Source organism: Rhopilema esculentum, chromosome 7 (genome assembly GCF_057945365.1).
Source record: "Rhopilema esculentum isolate cy_ngs chromosome 7, ASM5794536v1, whole genome shotgun sequence".
Lineage (NCBI taxonomy): Eukaryota > Metazoa > Cnidaria > Scyphozoa > Rhizostomeae > Rhizostomatidae > Rhopilema > Rhopilema esculentum.
Window position 1 is genome coordinate 10,098,084 of NC_142821.1, and position 25,976 is coordinate 10,124,059.

At 39.6% G+C, this 25,976-nt stretch overlaps 3 protein-coding genes across 4 annotated transcripts; 1 reads left to right on the forward strand and 2 right to left on the reverse strand.

Annotated features, from left to right (window-relative positions):
• Positions 1-139: 139 nt before the first annotated feature.
• Positions 140-13,652, reverse strand: LOC148959973 (uncharacterized). 2 transcript variants are annotated; one of them, XM_089109281.1, is made up of 2 exons: positions 13,526-13,652; positions 140-2,416 (listed from the first exon to the last, which is right to left on the reverse strand). In XM_089109281.1, the coding sequence occupies exon 2, from the start codon at positions 2,406-2,408 to the stop codon at positions 1,167-1,169; it is 1,242 nt and encodes a 413-aa protein (XP_088965407.1). In that variant the 5' UTR covers positions 2,409-2,416; positions 13,526-13,652; the 3' UTR covers positions 140-1,166. The 2 variants fall into 2 exon arrangements, with proteins under 2 accessions (XP_088965407.1, XP_088965408.1); XM_089109282.1 differs by having other exon boundaries at positions 12,030-13,595.
• LOC135687567 (uncharacterized) lies at positions 4,167-9,620 on the forward strand. Its single transcript, XM_065204161.2, has one exon. The coding sequence runs from the start codon at positions 4,167-4,169 to the stop codon at positions 9,618-9,620; it is 5,454 nt and encodes a 1,817-aa protein (XP_065060233.2).
• A 178-nt stretch (positions 13,653-13,830) lies between the features above and the next one.
• LOC148959974 (uncharacterized) lies at positions 13,831-17,509 on the reverse strand. The gene has a single exon (XM_089109291.1). It carries the CDS (start codon positions 17,370-17,372, stop codon positions 16,494-16,496), a length of 879 nt encoding a protein of 292 aa, XP_088965417.1. The 5' UTR covers positions 17,373-17,509; the 3' UTR covers positions 13,831-16,493.
• Between the last annotated feature and the right edge of the window lie 8,467 nt (positions 17,510-25,976).

The following is a 25,976-nucleotide window of genomic DNA, read 5'->3' on the forward strand; positions in this document are numbered from 1 at the left end:
TGGTATTAATTAGTTTTACATATATATCTTTGTATATTAACTATCGCTCAAACCAACTGTAAATAAAGATATTATTATTATTATTATTATTATTATTATTATTATTATTATTATTATTATTATTGTTATTATTATTATTGTTATTATTATTATTGTTGTGCAATTGCTATTTTTACATTTCTTTATCGTCATCAGTTTTGTCCGTCTAATTGACATACTTCGAAAAGTCAGACGATATTAAAGTTTGATAAACAATATATATTACATTGCTAGTAAATGTCACTCCCCAAACACAATTTTAATTCGTAAAATTCAATATAGTTGAGTTTGGTTTTTTGTGATTCTATATAACCAAGAACTCGCAATGGTTGTCACACATTGAAAATTTGGTTTTCTACAATAATGTACTTTATAATTTTGCTTCCAAAGTTGAGCTAGAATCTACTTGCTTTTCCGACAAATTGACATTATATTATCAATCTATTTGGAAAGAAGTTTTAAGGAATTTTAAGGAATTTTTATCGCTTCACATTTTCAAAATTTTTGAAAATTTTGGTGTTGTCTTTGAAAATTTTTATGACCGCACCTATCGAACCAACTATATGTAAAGTTCTCGAACTACACCGCCTTTCAACCTAGCTTCACAAGAGATTTCAACGAGCAAAAGTCGTCTAGAGTTAAAAGAATTTCAAAAAAAAACATCACAAAGAAGAAGATGGAAAAAAACAAACTAGCTTCTAGATACTGAATTCGATAAAATTTTACAGAGATTTCATAGATCATTGTTACTGTTATGTTCTCATTTTTATTATTGTGATGCCCTATTATAATCTTCATGTGTTCTTTACTGGTAGTTGCTGCAATTTTACCTTTTAATAACTAAATACTACTAAATGTCTTTTGTTTATGGTTTTCACTGCAAAAAAATTACGATTGTGTATCAATGTACATTTACGATTTATCAATGCCCAAATTGGCTACCACTGCACGTTAAAATGAACCCCGCTACAGTTTCTATAATTTTATTGTGCTGAATCATTGCAAAATACACATCTACTGCACATTTCATCTATGATAAATTTATAGCAAACTTAAGAGATCTCAACAGCGACTAAGAAGAAGAAATGCAAAATTTGTCGCCGTCAAATGGTAAATAACTAAATATTTTATAATATGGTACATAATTGATCTAGAGACGAAAATCCAAAGACTTCCATCTTTAAAGAAGCATAGTAACGAACTAGCTCTTTGACGTTTCTGTAATGCTTGTCTTGCTCTTCCTTGCACCTTTTGTCCCAAAACCATTGATAGAATTCAAATGAATAAAGATTGTAATGTATCTTTGCCTGGTTCCATTTTCTGCAACTTTCCGGACAGACATCAAATCCAGCTGAGTAACAAAGTCCTTCTTTAATAAAATCTTCGATATATTCCTTTGGAGGGACTTTTGAGTCATAGGACTGACCATTTGTTATTGTGTACCTCAGGTGAATTGATGAGCGCGGCATCGGTATCGTCATCTCTGGGGGTACGTTAATCCGATAATAATCTGGCGACACTTGACTAGCAAGCAAATTTTCTCCTCTCCAGTCACCATTTGGGACCATCTGCAAGCGCCAAGAGTACTCATTTCTGTGATAGTACCAAACATAATTGCACATGATACTAAACTGACAAAGACAAGCCATTGTGCCTGGAGTGTTTTTAAAAACTGAATCAAAATCCACGCTATGATTTCTTGCAAGGACCTCTCTCATTTTTAACATATGCTCTGTTTTTATCATAACAGGGAAAGTTGACATGCATTGCATAACTTCTTTTTTGCCGAGAAACAACTCTGTTGTTTTAGCCCAACATTGGTACGGAACTTGACCAATTTTTGCAATAATAATTGGTTTTCCATTGTCAAATAACAACTGTGGTGTTACTAAGGTGCTAAAAAATGTATCAGTATCGACATACCCCACATAAGATACATTGGTACATTTATCGGGATACATCATGTCCCAAAACATTCTGGCCTTGCCCCATCCGCGGTATGCATTGATGGAACTTGGATCTCTGTAGCATATTTGTGGATATGGCCATTCTGTTTTTATTTTGTCCCCAAGCAAATGGTCTTCTTTCTTCTCGTTGTCCAATACAACTAAAAGTTTTGCTCGTTCGGATGGAAAGAAAAGCTTCATAGTGCGAACCAAATAATTTTTATACTCTTGCTCAAAACGCGGACTAGAGGTTAATCTCAAGTATAGCACAAACTCAGGAACGCCATCCCAAGGGTTTCTTAATGGAAAGATTCTTCTAAAGCTCGGTTGATTTTTCATGTGCATTTTCATTGAATTTAGTAAAATGGTCACAAGTGCAATGAAAACGGTTGCTATTAGCAATGCGACGTGTGACAACTGCATGTTAGCATCTGTTGAAGAAAATAAAGACAAAATTTGTCAAAATGTGAAATTTTGCTGGAATGATTTTAAGATATATTTGTAGATATCATCAAAATATAATTATATGATTTGATATAATTTTGGCAGCTTTCCAATACAATTTAATGGTATGCCTATGAAGTAGGAATTAGTTTCCTTTTACTAATACAAGACAATCCGTCTAGTGGATTAGACGAAGTGGAAGTTCATAGCATTTGTAAGGACACTGAGAATTGCCTATTGCACACTTAATGTAAACACTAGGTATCTGCTTGGGTCCTTCAGGTGTTTGGGATAAGAGTTTTCTGTATCAATCTAAAATTTATGGTTTTATAAAAGCCTTTAGTACATTGATTATTAGGACCAGTGAACTGCAAGAAAATAAATATCAAAATTGATATTAAGAATATAGACTTTTAGCGAAAAAGAATAAAGGATAAAGAAGACACGATATTTTTGTTTCTGTATATAGTAATGTCCTAGTTGACAGGAAAAGGATTTTTGTATTAGCATTATTGAGTAATAGCCTTTAATTTGCATCGTATGTTGTTCTGATTTTAATGCTTTAAAGGCAAAATATTTTTCATCTTCTACATTCTTACGAATGATAGAGCTGAGCTAATGCTTTTGGTAGTGTCGCTTGTTCTTTTTGAAGAAGTTACACTGATGTAGACAGATTGATTACATTATTTCTTTTTGCAACATTCGTCGAAGCTATGAAAAAAGGGACCTGCATCAGCTTTGAAATCTTTGAAACAAGCCAATTCAACAGTTTTCTAATATCAAAGTTCAAATGGCCTTATCGCATAAAATATGCAACAGATTTAACATGTTTCTACATTTAGAGACCTTTTAACGTGTTGTTTCTGCCTGTGCAATAATACAATAGTTCATTAGTTCAAAATTGAAAATTCAAAAAAAGCAATTTTGTTATAATGTCATCTTTTCGCGCCCCTCTTGCTCAAGTCTGGTTCTATCGTTAACAGAAACATATAACACAGCTTGTCAAGGCCAATAGTAGAAAGAAGAATGTTTCAAAAAACTAAACTTTTGCACAAATACTTTATATAAATACATATTCCGCGAACACCAAGTTTCTAAACTAGTGCTAAAGACATCACTTCTTCCTTCTATTCCAGTGATGTTGTCACTATGGATCACGGATCAAAACTTCTTGGGCATTGGTAAACGTCGCCAAAGGTGACTTGCATTTGGAGACGCTCATATTCGTATTCATATTCATATTCGAATTAAACAGAAAAAAGCGTTCAAAAATACCGAGGAAAATGGCACATGAAGCAAATTTACTTATAATATCTACACTCAGTGAGCAAAAGTATTGCACAGGCTGAGTCGGAAAGTAAGAAAGACAGTGTTGAATTTGTTTAGTTGGTCACCCTATGTACAAGCGCCTACGTAAGGGCCTTCTTATTTTTTCTGTATAAGGTGTTATCTTTAAAGTTGTTAAAGAGAGTTGTCGCCTGAAATCATCGCGAACGAACGCATTATCCTAACGAAACGCTGTATTTCATTTATTCATTCACAAATCATCACAGTCTAAAATGTAACTGTTTGTTTTATTATCATCGTCTTCTGGCAATCTTTTAGTCATTATAGCTGGACTTAATATTTACAATTGTCGTAAGTGTTGGAAACTAAGGACGCAGGACCTTCCGTGTATCCTTACAAGGATGCTCAGCCAACTACCCAACATTTTGGTGCCGTGACTCGGGAGCTGTAATGTCTGAAAAAGAAACATTAAAGAAGAAAATTCAGGCACGAAACGGTCATCGCCTGGTTGTTCGCAAAAATGTCGCGAAGGCCCGAGAGCTGTTGCCTCCGCGCGGTCAAAATCTTCCACCGGAACAACAATCGAAACTCGAATCAATCAAAAACACACTGGAACGAAAACGATTGATTATCACGACACTAGATACAGAAATTGAGGATCTTTTGGAAGAAGTCGATATCGAGAAAGAAATAGTAGATCGTAGCGATTTGGAAGAAGAAACGGAAGATATAATATGTCAAATAGATCTAGTTAGCAAAAAGGACACGATCGCCCCGCAACATGAACTTAATCGCAGCTTCGAATCACAAGGTTTTGCCACAGCAGGAAAAGTGAAGCTACCAAAATTACCTTTAACGGTGTTTAATGGAGACCCGACAGAATGGCCATCATTTTGGGATAGTTTTTCCTCAACAATTGATAAATCTCAAGGCTTGGCTCCTATCGACAAATTCAAATATTTACAGAAATCGCTGCTTGGCGAAGCCGCTAAAACGATATCAGGTCTTCCACTCACAAGTGAAAATTATCAAATAGCTCTAGACTTATTGCGAAAACGATATGGAAATCGTCAAATAATTATTTCAAAACATATTGAAGCCTTAATGGATTTACAAAGGACTGAAAACGGAGCGGATTTAAAGAAATTGCGTCAAATGTACGACAAAGTTGAAAGCACTGTTCGCAGCTTAAATGGAATTGGTGTATCTGCAGAAAGCTACGGAACTATCTTGACGCCTATCATAATGTCAAAAATACCGGTAGAGTTAAGACTTCTTATCTCGAGGAAACTATCGGATGAATGGGATTTAGAAGGACTATTATTAGCGTTCGGTGAAGAAATTTCACTTCGAGAAAAGTGCGCTTATGCACCTATTGGTAGTGCTACCAATACAAAAACAGTTGGATCAAAACCATCCTTTCAGCAATCCACAGCAGCTACACTGCTAATCAACAACCAGAAACGAGAAAGGAGTGCAAACGATGGAATACCATCTTGTTTATTTTGCGGGCAGAAACATTTTTCTTCGAGCTGCACAACGGTTTCGAATCCTGACGCGCGGAAGCAGACATTACGCGAGAAACGGAGATGCTTTGTTTGTTTACGTGGTGGACATGTTAGCAGATTTTGCAGAAGCAATACTAGATGTTTCAAATGCCAAGGAAAGCACCATGTTGCAATTTGTGGCTCAAAAGCTGATAGGTCCGCAAGTTTTGCAAAAGCAAGAGAAACAGCGTACAAGGAAACCGTCGCCGCGCCTCAGTCACCGCCCACACAACCATCGGTAAGTACTTTGCTAGCGTCTCGCAATAACACCACAAATACCGCTGTCTTATTACAAACTGCAAGAGCTAAAGTAAGAAGAGTAGACAGTAACACAGAAGAATGCGTTGTAAGACTTATTTTAGACTCTTGCTCCCAGAAATCGTATATTTCACGCAGGCTAAGGGATAAGTTACAGTTGCCCACCATAAGCACAGAAAAGGTAATCATTAAAGAATTCGGTAACGTTAGTGGGACATTAAAAACGTGTGATTCAATCCAAATTGCTATCGAAGGAGCAGATAACCTAACTGTGTTTATTAATGCTTTTGTGGTAGACAATATTTGTAGCCCGGTTGCTAATCAAGCCATAGACGTAGCCAAACTGAAATATCCCCACATAAAAGATTTGCCTTTAGCTGATAAAGGTAGCGGCATGGATGAATTTGAAGTTGACATATTGATTGGGGCGGACTACATTTGGCAGTTCATGTTAGATCACGTAGTACGGGGGGAGCATGGTTATGGCCCCGTAGCTACACTTACCAGATTCGGGTATGTACTTAACGGTCCCGTAGAAATACCGTCAACAAATGAACACTCATCGAACATTATCATTTCACATGTCCTTAAAACTGACAATATTGTCGTTGATAGCGATAAACATTTGATAAACGAACTTCACAAATTCTGGGATATCGAATCTATGGGTATCAAGTCTAATGAGCAAGAACTAACTTGTAGCGAAAATCCATTAGAGGGAAAAATTCATTTTAATCAAAAACTCGGAAAGTATGAGATTTCGCTCCCATTCAAGGAAGATCATCCTGTAATTGCAGACAATTATCAAGTAGCACGTAAACGTCTCGAAAGCCTGTTAAAACGCTTAAATTCAAAACCCGATGTTTTGCATCAATACAACGAAGTAATTTCTGAACAACTAAATTCCGGTGTTGTAGAAAAGGTAGAGGATACGGAGTTATGCTCGGCTCCTGTTGGATCTGTGTATTATAATCCTCACAGGGAAGTAGTTCGAGAAGAGCGGCAAACTACAAAACTTCGAGTCGTTTACGACGCAAGCTCTAAACAAAACGGCGAAGTAAGTTTAAACGATTGCTTAGAACCAGGCCCAAATCTGGTACCTCTCATTTTTGATGTACTTTTGAGACTCAGAGCTAAACGAATAGCGTTAATTGGTGACTTAGAAAAGGCATTTCTGAATATCATTATACAAGAAAACGACAGGAATTTTCTCCGATTCTTGTGGTACGATAACGTTTTTGAAAAAGATCCTGAGCTTGCAACATTGAGGTTTTCACGTTTAGTTTTTGGACTTACGAGTTCGCCGTATGTTCTTAATGCTACTGTACGTCACCACCTTGAAAACTATCGACAGTCAGATAACGAATTTGTGCAAACCGTCGAAAAATCTCTATATATCGACGATTTTGCGTTTTCATTAGATACTGAGGAGGAAAGTTTCGAACTTTATCGTAAACTCAAACTTTGTTTTGCTTCTGGAGGGTTTAATATGAGGAAATGGGCCTCTAACAGTGATTCGCTTATTGAACGCATTGAACTAGCTGAAAATATGCATAGTAAAACCGCAAATTCGAAGGAAAGTAATGTCATTTTCGACGATGATGAAACCTTCACAAAATCGATCTCTAATACAGTATGCAATGGTACCGAATCTAAAATCCTAGGAATGCCTTGGAACAGAAATAACGACAAATTTGTGTTTGACTTTTCGGAGTTTATCGAAGCCGCTAGCAGTAATGTTGAAGTAACCAAGCGCAATATTTTAAGAACTACCGCGCGGTTCTTTGATCCGCTCGGAGTACTTTCGCCGGTAATTCTTCCGCTTAAAATGATATTTCAGCAATTGTGCAAATTGAAAACAGCCTGGGATGAAAAACTCCCTGACGACATTTGCAATAATTGGCTCAAAATCGTAAACAACATTGCAAACACAACACTAATTGAATTTCCACGAAGCCTAATGGGAGATATTATCAGTAATGACGCTATTTCGATTCAACTACACGGCTTTTCTGATGCAAGTCAATATGCATATGGGGCTTGTGTATACCTTCGCGTCGAATCATCATCTAAACTAGTAATAAGCCGATTAATTTGTGCGAAAACCAAAGTAGCACCTATGAAAGGTGAAACAATACCGCGACTTGAACTAATGGCCGCAGTAACACTTTCGCGTCTTATAAAGTCAGTCCACAATGCCTTGATTAGCACAATTAACTTAGAATCAATCTTTTGTTGGACAGATTCACAGGTTGTCCTTCACTGGGTTTTAGGTAACAAAGAACACAAACAAGTATTTGTAAGAAATCGAGTGCATGAAATTTGCGATTTAACCGAAAAGAAAAATTGGCGATATTGTCCAACGTCTAACAATCCAGCTGATATCGCTTCAAGAGGCATTGATTGTTCTAAAATGCAATCAAACGAGTTTTGGTGGAACGGGCCACAGTTTTTGGAAAACGACTCGGAATTTTGGCCTGTAAATGAAATCGCGCCCTCGCAGCAAATCGAAATTAATACAAACGTTGTCGTAACTGAAAATAACGATCAGCTAAATCTGAACAAAATCATTCCATGCGTAAATTACAGTAGCTTCATTCGCTTAATACGGGTAACTGCGCTCGTATTGAAATTCGTGGCAATTTTAAAAGGAAAGGTTAAAAATTTACAAACAGACATAAGTGACGACTTTTTGTCCAAAGTCAACGAAGCGAAAATCATGTGGCACTTAGAAGTGCAAAAGGTCTTTGATCTATCTGGAAATGATAAAGAAATTAGAAATAACCTCGGATGTTTTGTCGACAAAGAAGGAATAATCAGAGTAGGGGGTAGACTTCAAAATGCATCGATTTCGTATAACAGTAAACACCCCGTATTATTGCCACGTCAGCATCATTTTACAAAATTGGTTATCTGGCATAGCCATTTAACAGTCAAACACAATGGAGTCAATGAAACACTCGCGCAAGTACGATCCAATTACTGGATTACGAAAGGTCGTCAGATTGTAAAATCCTTAATTGCGAAATGTTCCAGATGTAAAGCTATACGTGGAAAACCATACGAAACACCAAATGCGCCACCGTTACCTGCATATCGCGTATCAGAAGATGCAGCATTTACCAACGTTGCAGTCGATTTTGCAGGTCCTTTATATGTAAAGGATATCTACACCAAAACTGATCGTATGAATAAATGCTACATTGCATTATTCAGTTGTGCAAATACGCGAGCAATACACCTTGAGTTAGTTCCAGATCTTTTCGCAGAAACATTCATTCGCGCGCTTAAACGTTTTACAGCTCGGAGAGGACTAAGTAAACTTATCGTTTCAGACAATGGAAAAACATTTCTGGATAAAAACGTTCAAATGTATGCGCAAAATATGAACATTCGATGGAAATTCAACGTTCCTACTGCCAGCTGGTGGGGTGGCTGGTGGGAGATATGCGTAAAATTAACGAAAAAATGTCTCAGAAAAACGCTGGGAAACGCAAAGCTTTCGTACGAAGAACTGGAAACAGCATTGATCGAAACTGAAGGAATCCCCTTAACATACGTTGGTGAAGAGATATCGGAACCACCATTAACGCCGTCGTGTCTTGTCATCGGAAGACGAATCCTCGATCAGTCGGAATCACTATCGTTGTCCTCGGATAAAACTTCATTAACAAAACGCGCTCGTTATTTAGAATTAATCATTGAACATTTTCGCCAAAGGTTCAAAAAGGAATATATTCCATCGTTACACGAACGACATCGTTGTTTGAAAAACCCGAAACGCGTAATACAAGTCGGAGACATCGTACACATTTTCAGAGATAAGGTTCCCAAACATACATGGGCGATGGGAAAAGTCGTTAAACTTCTAACTGGAAGAGACGGACTAGTTAGAGCTGCAGAAATCAAAACCTTAGATAAGTCGCGACGAGTCATCTATATCAAAAGACCGATACAACGTTTATACCCACTTGAAGTTAATGCTAACGAAGAAAACTCAACTGAAATTGAACACCTTAATGGTCAAAAAGAACATGAACCATCGATTACTATGGTACGGGATGAAGACATTCGAGAACACATAGCAAACATTATTTAAATAACAACTAACGTACATTTTTTTGTAAATAGATTATTCCAAGATTGACTTCGTCAATCGGGGGGAGTGTGTTGAATTTGTTTAGTTGGTCACCCTATGTACAAGCGCCTACGTAAGGGCCTTCTTATTTTTTCTGTATAAGGTGTTATCTTTAAAGTTGTTAAAGAGAGTTGTCGCCTGAAATCATCGCGAACGAACGCATTATCACAACGAAACGCTGTATTTCATTTATTCATTCACAAATCATCACAGTCTAAAATGTAACTGTTTGTTTTATTATCATCGTCTTCTGGCAATCTTTTAGTCATTATAGCTGGACTTAATATTTACAATTGTCGTAAGTGTTGGAAACTAAGGACGCAGGACCTTCCGTGTATCCTTACAAGGATGCTCAGCCAACTACCCAACAGACAGTTCTCATAGAAAACGACAACATAATAAATGACGACAAGAAGATTTGTGAAATTTTCAATTCTTATTTTGTAAACATAACCGACACACTACCAATCACATCACAGCCAGAGTCTGACGTTGAAATCAATTCGTCAAATGATCATGTGCTGTATTCGATTCAGAAATACAGGAGCCACCCTAGTATTATCAGACTTAAGGAGAATGTTGGTATTATTGACGAATTTGAATTTGATTTTGTTGCACCTTTTGATGTTTGGAATGAAATCAACCAGCTTAGTAGTTTAAAAAATCTAGTGGGGAAATTTCTACGGACATTTGATATTACTCTCAGATTTGTGTATTGATCAAACTACATTGTATATTAATAATATTTTCGAATATAGCGATTTTATATTTATATATTATCGATTTTATATAATATAAATTACATTTTAAATTATAGCGAATTTCCTGACCAACAAGAACTGGCTGATGTATCACCTATCTTCAAAGCGAACGATTCTACATTGAAGCTTATCTTTAGGCCAACAAGTGACCTTCCGTCCCTTTCAAAGTCTTTGAACGCAAGATGGTCAAACAAATGAAACTGTGTGGCTTTGTGTTTCGTGTATGGCTTCCGTGACGGCTACAGTACACAACATGCATTGTTAGTTTTAGGTGCATTTCTGTTTAAATTTTTCATGAACGATTTCACATATGTCATTACTAAGTCAGAATACTGTAATTTTTCAGATGACAATACTATATATGCATGCAGTCAAACCCTAAAACAGGCTGTATCTTATCTTAGGGATGATACCCATAATGCGCTGTGTTGGTTTCGGGACAATGGAATGGTTGCCAATCCTTCCAAATCTCAAGTCATGTATCTTGGTCTGAAGCCAGAACAGGAGTACGTGTTTGAAATTGATAAACAATCCATACCTGCAACTAGCACAGTCAAACTCTTAGGTATTACTATAGACTCTAGGCTAAAATTTGTCGACCATGTAAACGCACTTTGCACGAAAGCAAACAACATGACCAGCGCATTTTCGCGAGTAGCAAAATATTTAAATCAGGACAAGAGACATATTCTTTACAATACATATATCATATCAAACATCAATTATTGTCCTTTAATCTGGATGATCTGTGAGAAAGATGCCAATACAGCAATGAACAGAGTTTACAAAAGGGCACTGAGAATTATGTGGGGGGAATTCGCAGCCCCCTTTGCTGAACTTTTAGCAAGGGGTAGCGAAAAAACTATTCCCACAAAAAATTTGCAAAAATCGATGCTGGAAAGATATAAATGCCTCAATTCGGAAAAACCATCTTTTATGCGGCAAATCTACCGGGCAAAAGATTTTTGCAAGTAGTCTATAACCTAAGGACTAAAAATTTTCTACAGTTACCGAGCACAAACACAATTTCAAATGGAAATGATTCACTATCCTTCAGGGGTGCCATCCTTTGGAACACTTTATCTGACTCAATAAAAAACCTGACAGCCAGTGCTAGCTTTAAGAGATAAATTAAAGAGTGGAAAGGTGATAGTTGCTCATGTAAAATATCTAGATAAAAGGTTCGTGGGAATCTCATCAGAAGCATATATTTATTGTATTTATGGTAAATAGAATTTCTCTTTATGTAAATAGTTGGTCTTAATTAGTTCAAGTTAGAACTTACAGTATTTTAACCAACTGTAAATAATGTTACAATAATAATAATAATAACAATAATATTGCATCGGAACTCAATCAATATAAGGTGTCTCAAATTGTTGGTCAGGGAAAAAAGATGCTGCAAATTGCTTGAAACAACATAATTATGTTTTCTCATTGAATGAAAAGACCAAAATTCTGGCGATAAACATGTACATTCAAGTGTTTACGGATTTTTCAAACCTTTTGCTGACTGTCTATATTCGAACAACAACATTGGATTTTAAACGTAATCACCCGTAAAACCTCCAGGTTCAATTTTCTGAAATCATTTTTTTAACACATTTACCTTTCTTCTTTTTTTGCAATTCGACTGTTCTTTGCTGGAGATCTTACGTAAAGCTACGGATACAGTTGTGGCACACTTGACAACTGAACGAAGTTTAAAGAAAAACTTCTGAACAAACATAATCCCTATTGTCCATAGACAAAAGGGATTAAGCTTGCTAGCAAAGCCCTGTCCACACTAAACAAACTATCCCAGGCTCGCCCCAGGTTTTCTTAAACCCAGAATAGATTTTGCAGTGTGGACAGAACTAACCTGGGTCGCCCTGGTTGAACCCAGGTTAGTGTTATCAATTTCTAGTGTGGACACCAGCCTGAGGTGAACCTGAGTTAGTTTTTGTAACGCATGCCAATCATATGCCTCAAAACGATGTAAGAAAATTGAGTCCCACCAGTTTTAACTTCGGGTTTTACACCAATATTTTTTTTCCACGTCTACTGGCTGAATGCACTCTAAAGTGATACTTTGTTTAAGACATGTTACACATTTTTTCCTCCTCCTCTTATACTGTCGAATCCGTTTGCGACATGCAGCCAATATTTTGTTTAATCTTGATTGCCGTGCCATTGAATATTTATTCTGAATAATCTGCATTGCAAGGAAAAACATTTTAGACAAAACACAATAAACTGCGACTTCGGCAACTTCCATCTTGATCGTGTTTGTAGATTACTTGTTTTGTTGTCCTTGTTTTGTTGTTATAATTTAACTACGCATGCGTAGCATTGACTAACCAGGGTTCGCCCCGACGTTGTGTCCACATTACAAAACATGAAAATCAAGTGTGGACAAAACAGGGTTCACCCTAGGTTGAATTTTACCCGGGACGAACCTCGGTTAGTTTGTGTACTGTTGACAGGGCTTTAAACAAATGCTGATTTCGCAGTGTGCACACCAAAATTGCCACTAAAACAAGTTCACTAATCCCTCAAATCTGAAATATTGTTCAGTTCGCCTAGAACCTTGCAAAAGTAGTAATGATTTTCCACTTTGACAAAGGTAACGAGTTTTATGTCAGAAACTAGTGCACCCAGGCTCTTAGCTTCAATAATCGAGCGCCAAAAGTAATTAACTCTAAACAACTTTATACAAATGGTCAACAATGTTGCAATGTGTGGACTGAGCCTTCAATAAGCCTAAACATTCCATTTCAAACGTATTAGGGTGTTAAGAATAAATCTATGATCGTGTAGACGAGCCTAATCAGCAATATTGCTCATTAAAGTGATCAGCGACAAATATAGCAAACGTGCCTGGAGGATGCACGTAGTCAATACTATTTTGCTTTCAAGCGAGTCAACTATGGCAAGAGAAAAATCTCTTTTTATAGAGGCTATTATTGTATATGATCAAGACTTTTGATAGCTTTACTATAGAGCATTGCTTGAGGTATAAATTTCGTGAAAAAAAACTGTTGCCATTTGTTCTAGGTTTTGCTAACTTTGAGTTATGCTTGTAAAGATCGGAACAATATGCCAAAACTAAAAAAAAACACTTACCCGATCTCAGATTGGATTTAGAACCGATTTTGAACTCTCCAATTTCTAATAAAATCAGGTAAGTCAGAAAAACATGAATCCGCCTCAACCCAGATGAAGCAATACCTGCCACGCACGATCAAATCGGGTAAAGCTTTGTATAGAAATAGTTATCCACGCACGATAGAATCGGGTTACAGCTTTGTATAGAAATAGGGTTGAAACCATAGGGACAAAATGGCCGCTTCAATGGCAATTTTAATGAACGCTACAATGTCTTTAATTGACGCAACAAAATGGACGCTTCAATGTCTTAAGGCTGGAATACAATAGGCATTTAATTGCTAGTCAACTAAATGCCTTTTGTTTAGTCCATTTAAGATGCCTTTTATCGATTATAAATTTTGCGTCATTGTCACTTACTCGTAGCGTTTTGGCTGTGAAATATATGTTGCCTTTCTTTTATCCCTTCTGGGGAAAATTTTTCGAAAAACGCCTTCTCCGCATATACATTTGACTAAGATGAAGGCTGCATTGTGCAGAAGCAGTAATCGCTTTTCTAATTGTAAAGGAATTGGAAAATGCGTAAGAATAGGCATCGATAGAAGTGGGTTAATCGTAGAAACAAAGTTAGCGTTGATAAATTCGCACCGGTATAAAGGCGGGTTTACACGATCGTTTTTCCTTAATTTTTTTTCGATATTGGACCGCGATGAATGACAGCGATCGTGTAAAAGGCTTAATTGCTGAAAATATTTTGATGCTATCTGTCATTTTTAATCCGCTTAATTGGCGATAATGAAAACTCAGGGTCAAAATGAAATCTCTACCATCATTTTTTTCAAAGGGGCCGACAAATTCTGACGTCATGTCACCCTCGGGGAGAGAATTTCGAGACTTTTTACTAACTACTCACGTGAAGAAATAATTGGATTCATGCTCTGAGAACTAAAATAGTCGGGGAAGGTAGTTTAAACGGGCAGGGGACTATTTTTAGATAAAAAGAGGTTCGGGTTTCGCAAGTTTTCTTCGAGAATGGCCCGTCATTCCCCGCGTATAAGTAGCATATGGAAGCTTCAGTACATGTTGTCAGCACATTGTCAGCAGATTTTGTCACTTTTCTGCTGCCATGACAACTGTCAATCAATTTTATTGTCAAACAATTTTGCTGCTGCTATGCCAACAATCAATCAATTGCACTGTAAAACAATTGCTCGCTAATCAATCAAGTGATATCCAATGCCTTGTGAGCCAAAAGCGTGCAAAAGGCCGTCACCGCTTGCTAAGAGTCTCTTTCCGGCTGTAAAATCCTTTTTTTCGTCGGAAGTTGCCTTGCTTGGGGACCTAATTGCCCTCTCGAGTGAAAAGATTTCGAGAGGTCGTTAAGCGTGTTCGGCTTTGTCGAGGAGGTCGTTAACAGCCACCTCTTTGTGCGGAAGGCAATTATCTCCGGAGCGTTGCTCTGCCAAGGCTCTGCTAAAGGCCTTCGATTTTTTTGGCACTAAAACGGTGCTGCATCACAGCTCGGTTCTCCGCAATGGATGGAATTTTGATTCGAAGTTTTGGAAATCAAAACCAATTGAATGCCACCCTTTCTCCCAAAAACTCGAGACAGTACGAGCAAAAGTTATGATTGTAATGATTATCGCCTGTACACCGCTGTACGAATCCTTTGTGTTTGAGCTCTGGCTCGACCCTGATTGGTAGAAATCTTGACCGTTATAAGTACTAAGAAAGCGATCTCATTAATTGAACTAGGCGCTCATGGTTATTATGCTCGATTTTAGCTGTACCCGTTCTATAACGTGTCTATTTTCATACATCTTTGTTTACTCCACGAAAACGAAAAAATGAATGTCAAACCCTCCAACAAAAAACTTCGTGATTTTCAAAAGGGCGTTGAACTTAGGAAACTGAACACCAAAAATTCTTCATAAAAAGAAAATTTTAGCATCGACTAGAGCAGCTCTTTTTATAAAATCGCAAAAACCCAAGATGGTGTCTTCTTCGAATGTCCTGACCTAAATCTTCAAAAACAACCATTATCAAAGAACTAATTGTTTGCGGGCAGTACTAGCAAGAGCTGTTTCTAGTTAGATATGTGAATTGAAAAAGCAAAGCAAGATTACTCCCATTCATTGGACAAGGTTACATAACACAGCAAACCTACTTTGCATATGGCTTGTGAATTTGCATTACCGAAGCCAATCACCTGCATTTGTTAACCAATTTTGCCTGATTAAAGCCAAGGATTTGCATAATTAATGTGAATTTGTGTAACCACAGCAGGTCACTTGCAGTTACCAAGATTGTCAATTGGCAGAACCAAAGGGGCAATCCTTGCAAATAGTATGTGGGCTTGCAAAGCCACAGCTAAATGCTTGCATTTACCATGTGGATTTGCCTAAATGCAGCAAATCACCTGCAATTAAGTGGCTATTTGTCACGTCAATGCTAGATATTTTGAATCAATCATGTGAACATGTATACAACAGGATATTTGCATTTACCCAGTTAGCATAGCCCTGGCAAGCTACATTACATTTATAGAGTAAGTTTATAGAGCAAGCTACTCGATGTATACCAGATACATTACGACTGTGCATGAACACAGCAAATTACTTTGCATTTACCAAGCAAGTTGGCGGCACAATAGATAACTTTTGTTTACCATGTCGATGGGCATACCATATTAATTCACTTGCCCAAAATTGTCCAGACCCTGGTAAACTACTTTACAACTGCTAACATCAATAATCGGCACCAGTGAAACAGAAAAATGAAAAATCATGCCAGTTATAAAAATATATTCAACGAACAAGAACAAAAAAACTAGATACGAATACATATCTCTGGGTAAACCAGGTGAATAGGGCAAAAAAACAAAACGGTTTCTTTTTTTTAACAACGACAATGAGAGGTTATATGGCTAGAAGTCATAAACAAAAACGATGCAAATACACACGAGGTAAAAGGGACTACAGAGTCCTTAAACAAACGATTGACAAATTGCTAGAGAAACACATGCCTGACGCAGGCGTGATACTAGTAATTTAATATAAACTCTGTAGGCATCACTGGACCATCGGCCCAATGCTTTAATTAAGTGATCTGGGAATCCTAATGAGGCTGCAGTAGTAGCTGCATCTACTCTAAAGCTATGCAAGGTGTAATTTCCTTTCCAGCCAATTGACTGGAGAAGATTACGTAGTCTGTTAAATAGGCGACATTTAGTTAACGGGGACGAATCAGCAAAGCGAAATAGGGGGCCTGGCGCAGAGCCCCTTAGACGCAAGTATGACATCAGTGCTGCTACAGGGCAAAGGGGAGAGTCAGATCTTGCTAGGATAACATAACATCCTTTGCCGAGCTGGTCAGTTTTAGAGAATTTTAGGAACAGGAATACTGTGTTTGGAATAGGAAAACGATCAATTGACACGGACGAAGATGACAAATGAAACTTCTCATTGAAGCCAGCTGGAGGAATTGTAAATTCTGGAGCTCTCAAGAAGCCAAAAAATGCGGTACAAAAAGCAGCCAAGATCATAACATCATTGTACAGGGACAAATCCAACTGAAGTCTCTGGGTATGCAGGATGCGAGCAGTGATCGGGAGCTTAGAACGTTGGGCAGATGATGCTTGAGCATGTTGAAGACCCCTGTCAGCTAATGGGATCCTGGGGCAATTGATGAAGGGATCTTGGTGGCCCAGCATGATATGTAGAGACCGAACGGCAGCAAGGTAAACTTTGACAGTTGAAGCTTGTCGATCCTGAATTTCCCTGATGAAACGTAACAATGTTAATTCAGATGCTGGGAACGGAGTACCATTATTCGCTAACCATCCATTTGTGATACAAATACGCATAAATAAGGATTCCGCCGAGGCATTTAGTTCTCCTAGTTGAGGGAGCTAAGGAATTTTCCACTAATGCTTTCCACTGTGCGTCCAAGGAGGGAACAAAAGGCGAAGAAAGAATGTTTGAGAAATTACGGTAGGTTTGGAATCCGCATCTGGAATAGCTGCCTTGAAGACCTGCAGATTAAAGCGAGAATAAGACTCGCAATAAAGGAAAACGAATGTCTAATAGCTAGAAGAGTAAGTTTGCGGAGAAGGTAAGCCAAATGCCTATCCCTGCAAGCACCCTTACGCAAAGTGTCAACCACTGCCATATTATCACACTTGAATAAGATTCTCTTACGCGACCATTGGGAACCCCATACATAAGCAGCCAACACGATGGGAATTAACTCCTTAGTTGCAATGTTAAGGGAAGAGGGGGAAGGGGGCCATGGACCTGCAAACCATGCACCCTTAAAAATTGCTGCAAAGCCTAACCCCCAGCAGCATACGAGGAAATGGGAATGGTGGGGGTCGGGTCCTGCGCAGACAGCAAAAACAGGCATTTGCCGTTCCAATCTTGCAACAGGGAGAAACAAAAATTGACATCATCGCATTCCCATAGGGACAAACGCACAAAGTGTTGTAGTTCCTTAACCGAATAGGTGCGGTCTATTAGCCGACGTAAGAAGGGGCGACAATGGAGAATAGCTTGACAGGCGTGTTGCAAGAGATCCACTAAAGAAAGCAACGCTTCGGCCCACGCTTACGGTTTGACCAGAGGGAGAGAGCGGAGCGCACATTTTCAAGCTTAGAGGGAGGTAATTGCAATTCCATCTTAACTGTATCGAACAGAAAACCCAAATAGGTAAGAGAGGTAGAGGGACCTTCTGTTTGATCTGTTTTCTAAAACATACCCAAATAGTGACGGTGGTCTGGGTGCACGGGTAAAAGACGATATGCCCTAGAAATATCAAATTTTGCTAGCAAAGCACCCCGGCCCATTTTAACAATAGTTGCAATAGCTTCTGATATTCCAGTGTAGGTCATTGACACTACTCCCAGGGGGGAAAGACAAATCTTCACCGGGGTGGATTTTGGAATAACCCCAAGTCGGTTGAGATGAAGCCCAGAAATTGGAGGGCTTAGTAATAGACCTGCAATAGACTTAAAACGAAGCTCCTCCACTGAGTACCCAGAGACAATAGTTGGTTGCTGGTAGGCAGTAACACAATTCCATGATGCTGATTTTAAAGAACCCTCATTTATGCCCAGTAAAAAACCGAAATTGAGACCGTCACAGGACCAAACAGAGTCAGGGTGGACAATATTTGAGCTAAAAACCTCCCATATGGGGATATTAATACAAGTTACACTATTAAGACCGATTAACTGATTATTTACAGCTACACCAGAGTCAAGTGAGAGTCATTTTCTGGACCTTTTCCTGGGTGGCGGTGAGGGTAACCTTTGTTTCACGGCCAGAGCTGGCTTTGTAGAGGAAAACTCTTGTGTAGAAGAGGGACAAAAACGAAGCCTATGTCCCCCTCCACACTTAAAACAAACATGGTTGTATTTACAACTAGGTAACGAGCAGTTGCCGCGATTCCAAAAGTGGCATGCGGGCTTGGTGGCCTTTTGTTGGCTAGCGACACCTGTCGGCAACATAGTTGTGATCCACAATGTGGGGAGGATGTCACCCCACTGCGCCTGAGGGTTTTTGGCAGCAAAAATTTTCTAAAGGCAGCATAAAAGTCTCGCCAGCCAAAACCTTTGAAATCCCGTGCTGCTGAGGAGATGAGCAGGAAATGCGCCAACATCTCCTTGGCTTGGTCGGGGTACTTAGACAGAAAAACCCCTGTATAAACAGCCCAGGCATCTGCCCAGTCTTGGAAAGAGTAAATGGGAAGCAAATCCACCCGCATCAGGCGTCTAAGCTGACCTTGTGTAGGTTCGGATGGCGGGAGTTTCTTTAAATTGGAAGGTCTTAATAAGATAAAATTCACAAAATCCCTTGCAAATATTTTTGAAACGATGTAGCCTGGAACAGGGGGGACAGCACTTGAAATGAGGACGGCCTGAGCTGAATTGGCATGGAACGGTGTCAACAATTGACTGGTGAAAATCGTTGAGCCAAGGTTCATGGCAAGCCGCTGAGGGCCGACTGGTGTTTGAGACAAGGAGGGAGCCTGTGAACCATGGAGAAAAGTGGGTGCTGAGGCAGGATGGGCATTCGACCCACCCTCCCAGGACATCCCAGGGCATACCTGCACGATAGCCATCATTTCCTGTTTGAGAGCTAGATGTGGTGGAATTCGACCCGCCCACCGCATTAGATTGGTCTCTAATGAGGGAAACCAGTTCCCTTACTGTATCGTCAAGCCTTCTATAACGATCAGAAAGTTCCTGAGGGGAGAATGTTTCGGAATCGGCGTAGTTAGCTGGTGTGGACGGTGATCTAGCCATAACCAGTACTGCCACTAGCAGCTCGCCAAGTAATCACAGTCTATAAACTACTTAATATAGAAGATAAGGGTGAATCTCACCCAATTTGAGACGTCGACCAGCGGTGAACAGCGCGTTCTGTCAGAGGCCCGCCTAGGCCAATCAACTGAAGCTGGAAATCAACACAGCAAACTGTCCTGAACAAGGAACTTGACCTGTCGTGCACCGATATCCAAGTATCCGATAGATATCCGCAGTGCTAGCTTGGGCCAGTTGCTTCAAGACGGAATAAACGCATACAATGTGGCATAACCCTCGAGATGCCAGGTCGCAAACTACATGCAGGTTAGAGCACTGCCTTGTAAACGCACCACGAGGCAATTAGCATAATAATGGATGACAAATTATGCTTGACAGCCTAGCAGGGATGTACGTGCAAGATAACACGACCCTTAATTACGCTTTCCCCGCGGGCATTAACTCGAATTAAGAAATTAATTCCCATTAAACATGTACACTCAAGTACTTCAATAGCTGTGAATTTATTAGCATGATAAAATGACTTAGAATATGCCACTTTCAACCAAATACAGGGCTAATATTGTCCAACTAGGCACTCCAACGACTAGATCTGTTCTTGCAAATGTTTTTCTGAATCTATTGTGTTGCGTTTAACAGAACCTGTTACAAAACATTTTGATGAAGTTTTAGCAAGTCTCACAGATTTTTCAAAGCTGAGCAACTGTAAATTTAATAGTTTAAACGTGTAGCGTTAACGCTAATAAAAGACACTGGTTTATACGCCTGTATTCATCATATTCTGAATCACGACTAACTTACAGTGTTAATGACAATTACTTATAATACACGAATCTGGTTACAATCAATCAAAAACAACAGAGTACAAAGCATAGTGACAGCAGTACATTACAAACATGATACAGAGATGATGACATCTAGATTGATTACAGGCTAGATACATTACACCTTCCCCTCCCTTACAATGTTGAGTGTAGCAAAGGTTGGTCTGTGTTAATGTGCAACAACCTCTCCATAACGTTGAGGGGGGGGGATTAATTTCCTGACGAAGGTGAGGTGGTCTGGCAGTACCTCTTCGAACAACTCCTTGCATCTCTTCATGCTGGACAACTGGAAAACCCTCCCCAGGAATTATCCCTGGAGTTTCAGGGACTGGATGGAATGGTTGACCCTGGCCCAGGGGCAAAGGGCAATCCTTGAGTTGATTGTGATGGGCTACAAGAAATTTGCCATTGCTTGACCTGATGTTATAGTTAACTCCACGTCGAGTGCAGATTTGGTATGGCCCAACCCATTTCCTACCAAACTTCCAGCTTTTGGGGCGCCATAACCAAATCGTTTGTCCAATATCAAAAGGTTGCCATTCTTTGAGGGTCTTGTTGTTATAATGCATACTCTGTCTAGATCTAGCTATTTCTAAGTTTTTCTGAGCTATCTGATTCGCATTCTGAATAGCCTTGCGTAAGGACTGACTATAATCAGATTGGCTTGATGGATTCTGCAGAGGTACACTTAACTCAATTTCAATGGGCATGCGTGCTGGGTGCCCAAAAACTAACTCATAAGGAGAGAAACCTGTTGATTCATGTATACTTGTGTTATAGACAAAGACGGCCTGGTCTAACCATTGGTCCCAGTCACCACTATGGTCTGATACAAAATTACTAAGTATGTCCTGCAGGGTCCAAATTTGCCTTTCAACCAACCCATCACCCTGCGGATGATAGGCTGTTGTTCGTGACTTCTTAACCCCCATGATGTTACAAATTTCATGCATTAATGTACTGACAAACTTTCGTCCTTGGTCTGAGTGGATGACCGTCGGTGGACCAAACCTGGAGAAAACGCGAGAGACAAGTGCATTGGCTACAGTGGCGGCTTTTTGATCCTTTGTTGGGAATGCCTCACACCATTTGGTGAAGTGGTCCATCATGACAAGAATATGTTTGTTACCCCTAGCAGTTTCAGAGATAGATCCCATATAATCTATTGCCCAAAAAACAAATGGCTCACTGACTTGAATTGGTTGCAAAGGAGCTCGTGTCTGTTTGGAATCATGTTTTCCTTGGCTTCAAGCTGGACAATTTTGAACAAAGTTGGTAATAGAATCAATCATTTTAGGCCAGAAAAATCGTTCCTTACACCGCATTATAGTGCGCCTAATGCCCATATGTCAACCAGATGGGCCACAATGAAGACTTTGGAGAATATTAGGGATTAAACTATCAGGTATGACCACAAGTTCCCTAGAAAACCCATGCTTAGATACCAAGGCCCTTACCAGCAGCCCATTACTGACATACAGTTGATCCCAGCAACTCCAAAACGATGAAAGGATGTTTTTTTTTCCACACAAATAAAGGGGGTTTTGGAAAACCTTGTTCCTTAATTTCAATAACCTTCAATATACGCGGGTCAGCACGCTGAGCTTGATGCAGCTTTGCATCTGGTAATAAATTCACTAAACAACTTACAGCAGGATTGGTTTGACTATTTTGGTAATGATTGAAACGAAAGAGAGCATCTGCATTTTGGTTGGAGCTACCAGGTCTGTGGTTTATTGTAAAATCAAATTCTTGGAGATCCATGAGCCATCTGGCGATACGACCCTTAGGTTCTACAGTATGCAACCATTTAAGGGCCTGATTGTCAGTGATAATCTGGAATGCATGGCCTACAAGATAAACACGAAAGTGTTGAGTGGCAAAGACAATAGCCAGGGCTTCCTTTTCCATGGTGGAATAATTTTGCTCAAGAGGGGACAGGGTCCGACTGGCATAAGATACAACCCTTTCATGGCCATTATCATCTAATTGCGCTAAGACAGCACCAAGGCCAACATTGGATGCATCAGTTTGCAAAATAAAAGGTCGATCAAACTGAGGGTACGCCAAGATGGGAGCAGAACATAAGAGTGCTCTTAGTGTTTCAAAAGCAGTCTGGTGCTGTTCTGTCCACTTAAACGGGATACCTTTCTTGGTAAGTTCAGTCAAAGGGGCTGCCATGATTGCAAATTGAGGGATGAAACGCCTATAATACCCTGCTAGTCCTAAGAATGATCTAGGCTTGTCCAGGTCAGTTGGTGGGGGTAAATCCTGCACAGCCTTAATTTTAGATGGATCAGTATGAACCCCTTTACTTGAGACACAGTGACCTAAATAAATGATCTGATCGGCATCAAAAGAGCATTTAGAAGCCTTGACACGCAGCCCATTTTCACGAAAGCGTTGCAAAACATATGTTAAACGTTCACAGTGTTGTTCCATGGAATCAGAAAAAATGATTACGTCATCAAAATAACAAAGGCATATATCATAGGTTAAACCTGATAATATAATGCTAACTGCCCAAGAAAATGTTGCTGGAGCTGTTGATAATCCATATGGCATAAGAAGGAATTCAAATAGGCCACCAGGGGTAATAAAAGCTGTTTTTTCTCTATCTTCTGAGGTCATACTTACATGCCAGTAACCGCTGCGGAGATCAAGAGTACTAAAGAGCTTGTTGTTATTTAAAGAATCAAGAAGGTCATCTACTCTAGGCAAGGGTGAGCATCTTGCTTGGTGACAAGGTTTAGCTTGCGGTAGTCAACACAAAATCTATAGGACCCATCCTTCTTTTTAACAAGGACAACCGGAGACGCCCAAGGGCTAGTGCTTGGTTGTATAACCCCTTTTTCTAACATTTCATTAACCTGTTTATGAATTTCTCCTCTATAATGATAAGGCAACCGTCGTGGATGCTGCTTTATTGGCAAAGAGTCACCAGTATTTATACTATGAGATAATACCGAGGTATGGCCTAAACCATCATTAAAAACATCTGGAAAAGAAAGCAATGTCTCGAGAATCTGTTTCTGATCTGACTTACTAAGATTAGGACTAATAGCTGCATGTAACTCAGACAAGGTAACTGAATCAAACTTATTGTTTTGAACACTAGCACACATGTTGTATATAGGTGGACTAGGTGAGGCTGAGGGTATAACTGACCAAAACTTAGCTATTTTTTGTCCTGCATGAAGTTCAACAGAACATTTGGACGGATTGAGAATTCTCACAGGTATCATCCGCCCAGAGGCTTGACTAATACTGTATGCAGTAATATAAGATAATTCAGAATCTTCACTGAGGCTACAGACCATACATATTTGTTCTTCACAACTCTTGGGGATTTGAGCTTGAATAACACTTTCTGTTCTACCTGGGATGGATATATCAGTGCTTAAGGTCACAAAGACAGGCCCATAGTCTGATGATTGGACAAAAACAGTTATATCTTCCTTACAAGATGAATTGACAGGGGCAGAAAGACCTGGGGGTGGAGGTTGGACAGGAAGAGACAAAGGGGTCAAAGGTGTGCTGCCATGGGGCCCAACAAGGCAATAGGAATCCCCTACAACAGTCAACTACAAAGAATAAAAGGTTAAAAAATCCCAACCAAGTACACATCGCAGAGGGGCAAGCACATTATCACATACCAAGAACTCTCCTACATATAAAAATTGGCTTCCCGGAAAAGACAAAGAAATATCTGCTGAACCTGAAGAATTTAGCGGCTGTCCTCTAATAGAAACACAACTTTTGGATATGCTTCGAAGTGGAGGAGGGGCTTTGTTTTGGTGTGCACAGCGTGCAGAAATACGCTGAAAGACACTTGAACTAAGCAGGGATTTCATGGAACCAGTATCAATTAAAACTGGAACCTGCACACCTTCAAGCTCACAAAATAGCAGGGGTTGGCGAGGGGCTAAGGGTTTCAAACGAAAGTCCGAAGCAGAACCAACAGCAAAAACAGAGGGGTGCTCGTCGTCCCAGCCCCTTAACGAGGCACCCCCTGGAAGTTTAAAGACGCCTTACTACCATTTATATAATGAGGCCTAGCTGAATTAACAAATTGTTGATTGTCCGGAAATGGAGAGGGCCTAGGCCCGTTATTTTCCTGGGTGAATCGGCCCTTGTTATTTGCACAGATACTTTCGTTGTGTCCCCATCCAGAACAAAGTGAGCATTGTCGATTTCCCTTTCCAGAACGTCTTCGGCGTGGACAGTGCCGTCTCATGTGGCCCACTTCATGGCACTCGAAACAAAGAATTTCTGGCCGACTGCTACTCCTTGATTCACCGATAGCTGCGATCAATTGGTTCTGTTCTGGCCTTCCACAACTTGGGTCAACAACATTTGTAGGTCATCGCATGACTTGCATTGCGGCTCATCGCAAGGAAACTGCGGAGGCACGGTGTGGTTGGTAGTAGCACATGCAGGATTGCCGGAGGGCAAAACTTGAAGCGATCGAAACCGTTTCGAAAACGCCAACATTTCGTCCAATCCTGAAGTAGGATGGGATTCCAAGAGCTTCAGCTGGACAACATTAGGTAGGCCTTTGAAGAACTGGCGTCGCAAAAGGGCATCAAAGGCATCTTCGGATAAATCCGGTTCAGCGAGGTGGAGGGCATCTTTAAGTCGCCAAAAGTAAAGGGTGGGGTCCTCTGTTGGTCGTAAACGGTGTTCCTCAAACTCTCGATAATACTGTTCCCGGTTTACTACAGGGGCAAAACAGTTCTTCAGGCCGTCGACCAAATCTTGGTACGTGGTGCGATCACGAGCGTCCAGTGACTCGAAATAGGATGCGGCCGGTCCTTGTAGAAAAGCGGACAGCTTGCACAAGCGGGTTTCCTCATTCCACGAGTTGGCTTGATCACAGTGCTCAAAATGGCGAAACCACGAAAGGAAATCGCCAGAGCTGAATCGTTCCGGAATGATGTTGGTCGCCATTCCTGTCACCAAAATGTAGCGTTAACGCTAATGAAAGACACTGGTTTATACGCCTGTATTCATCATATTCTGAATCACGACTAACTTACAGTGTTAATGACAATTACTTATAATACACGAATCTGGTTACAATCAATCAACAACAACAGAGTACAAAGCATAGTGACAGCAGTACATTACAAACGTGATACAGAGATTTGAGAAATGCTGATTTCCCAATGTGCACACCAGAATTGCCACTAAAACAAGTTCACTGATCCCTGAAATCTGAAATTTTGTTCAGTTCGCCCAGGGCCTTGGAAAAGTAGTCTTGATTCAAAGAAAACACTTACCTGATCTCAGATTGGATTTAGAACCGATTTTGAACTCTCCA

What these genes read in the sequence shown, in the direction of transcription:
- LOC148959974 (XM_089109291.1), bottom strand. Translation starts at nt 17,372, where the DNA reads ATGCGTATTTGTATCACAAATGGATGGTTAGCGAATAATGGTACTCCG.
- LOC135687567 (XM_065204161.2), top strand. Translation starts at nt 4,167, where the DNA reads ATGTCTGAAAAAGAAACATTAAAGAAGAAAATTCAGGCACGAAACGGT.
- LOC148959973 (XM_089109281.1), bottom strand. Translation starts at nt 2,408, where the DNA reads ATGCAGTTGTCACACGTCGCATTGCTAATAGCAACCGTTTTCATTGCA.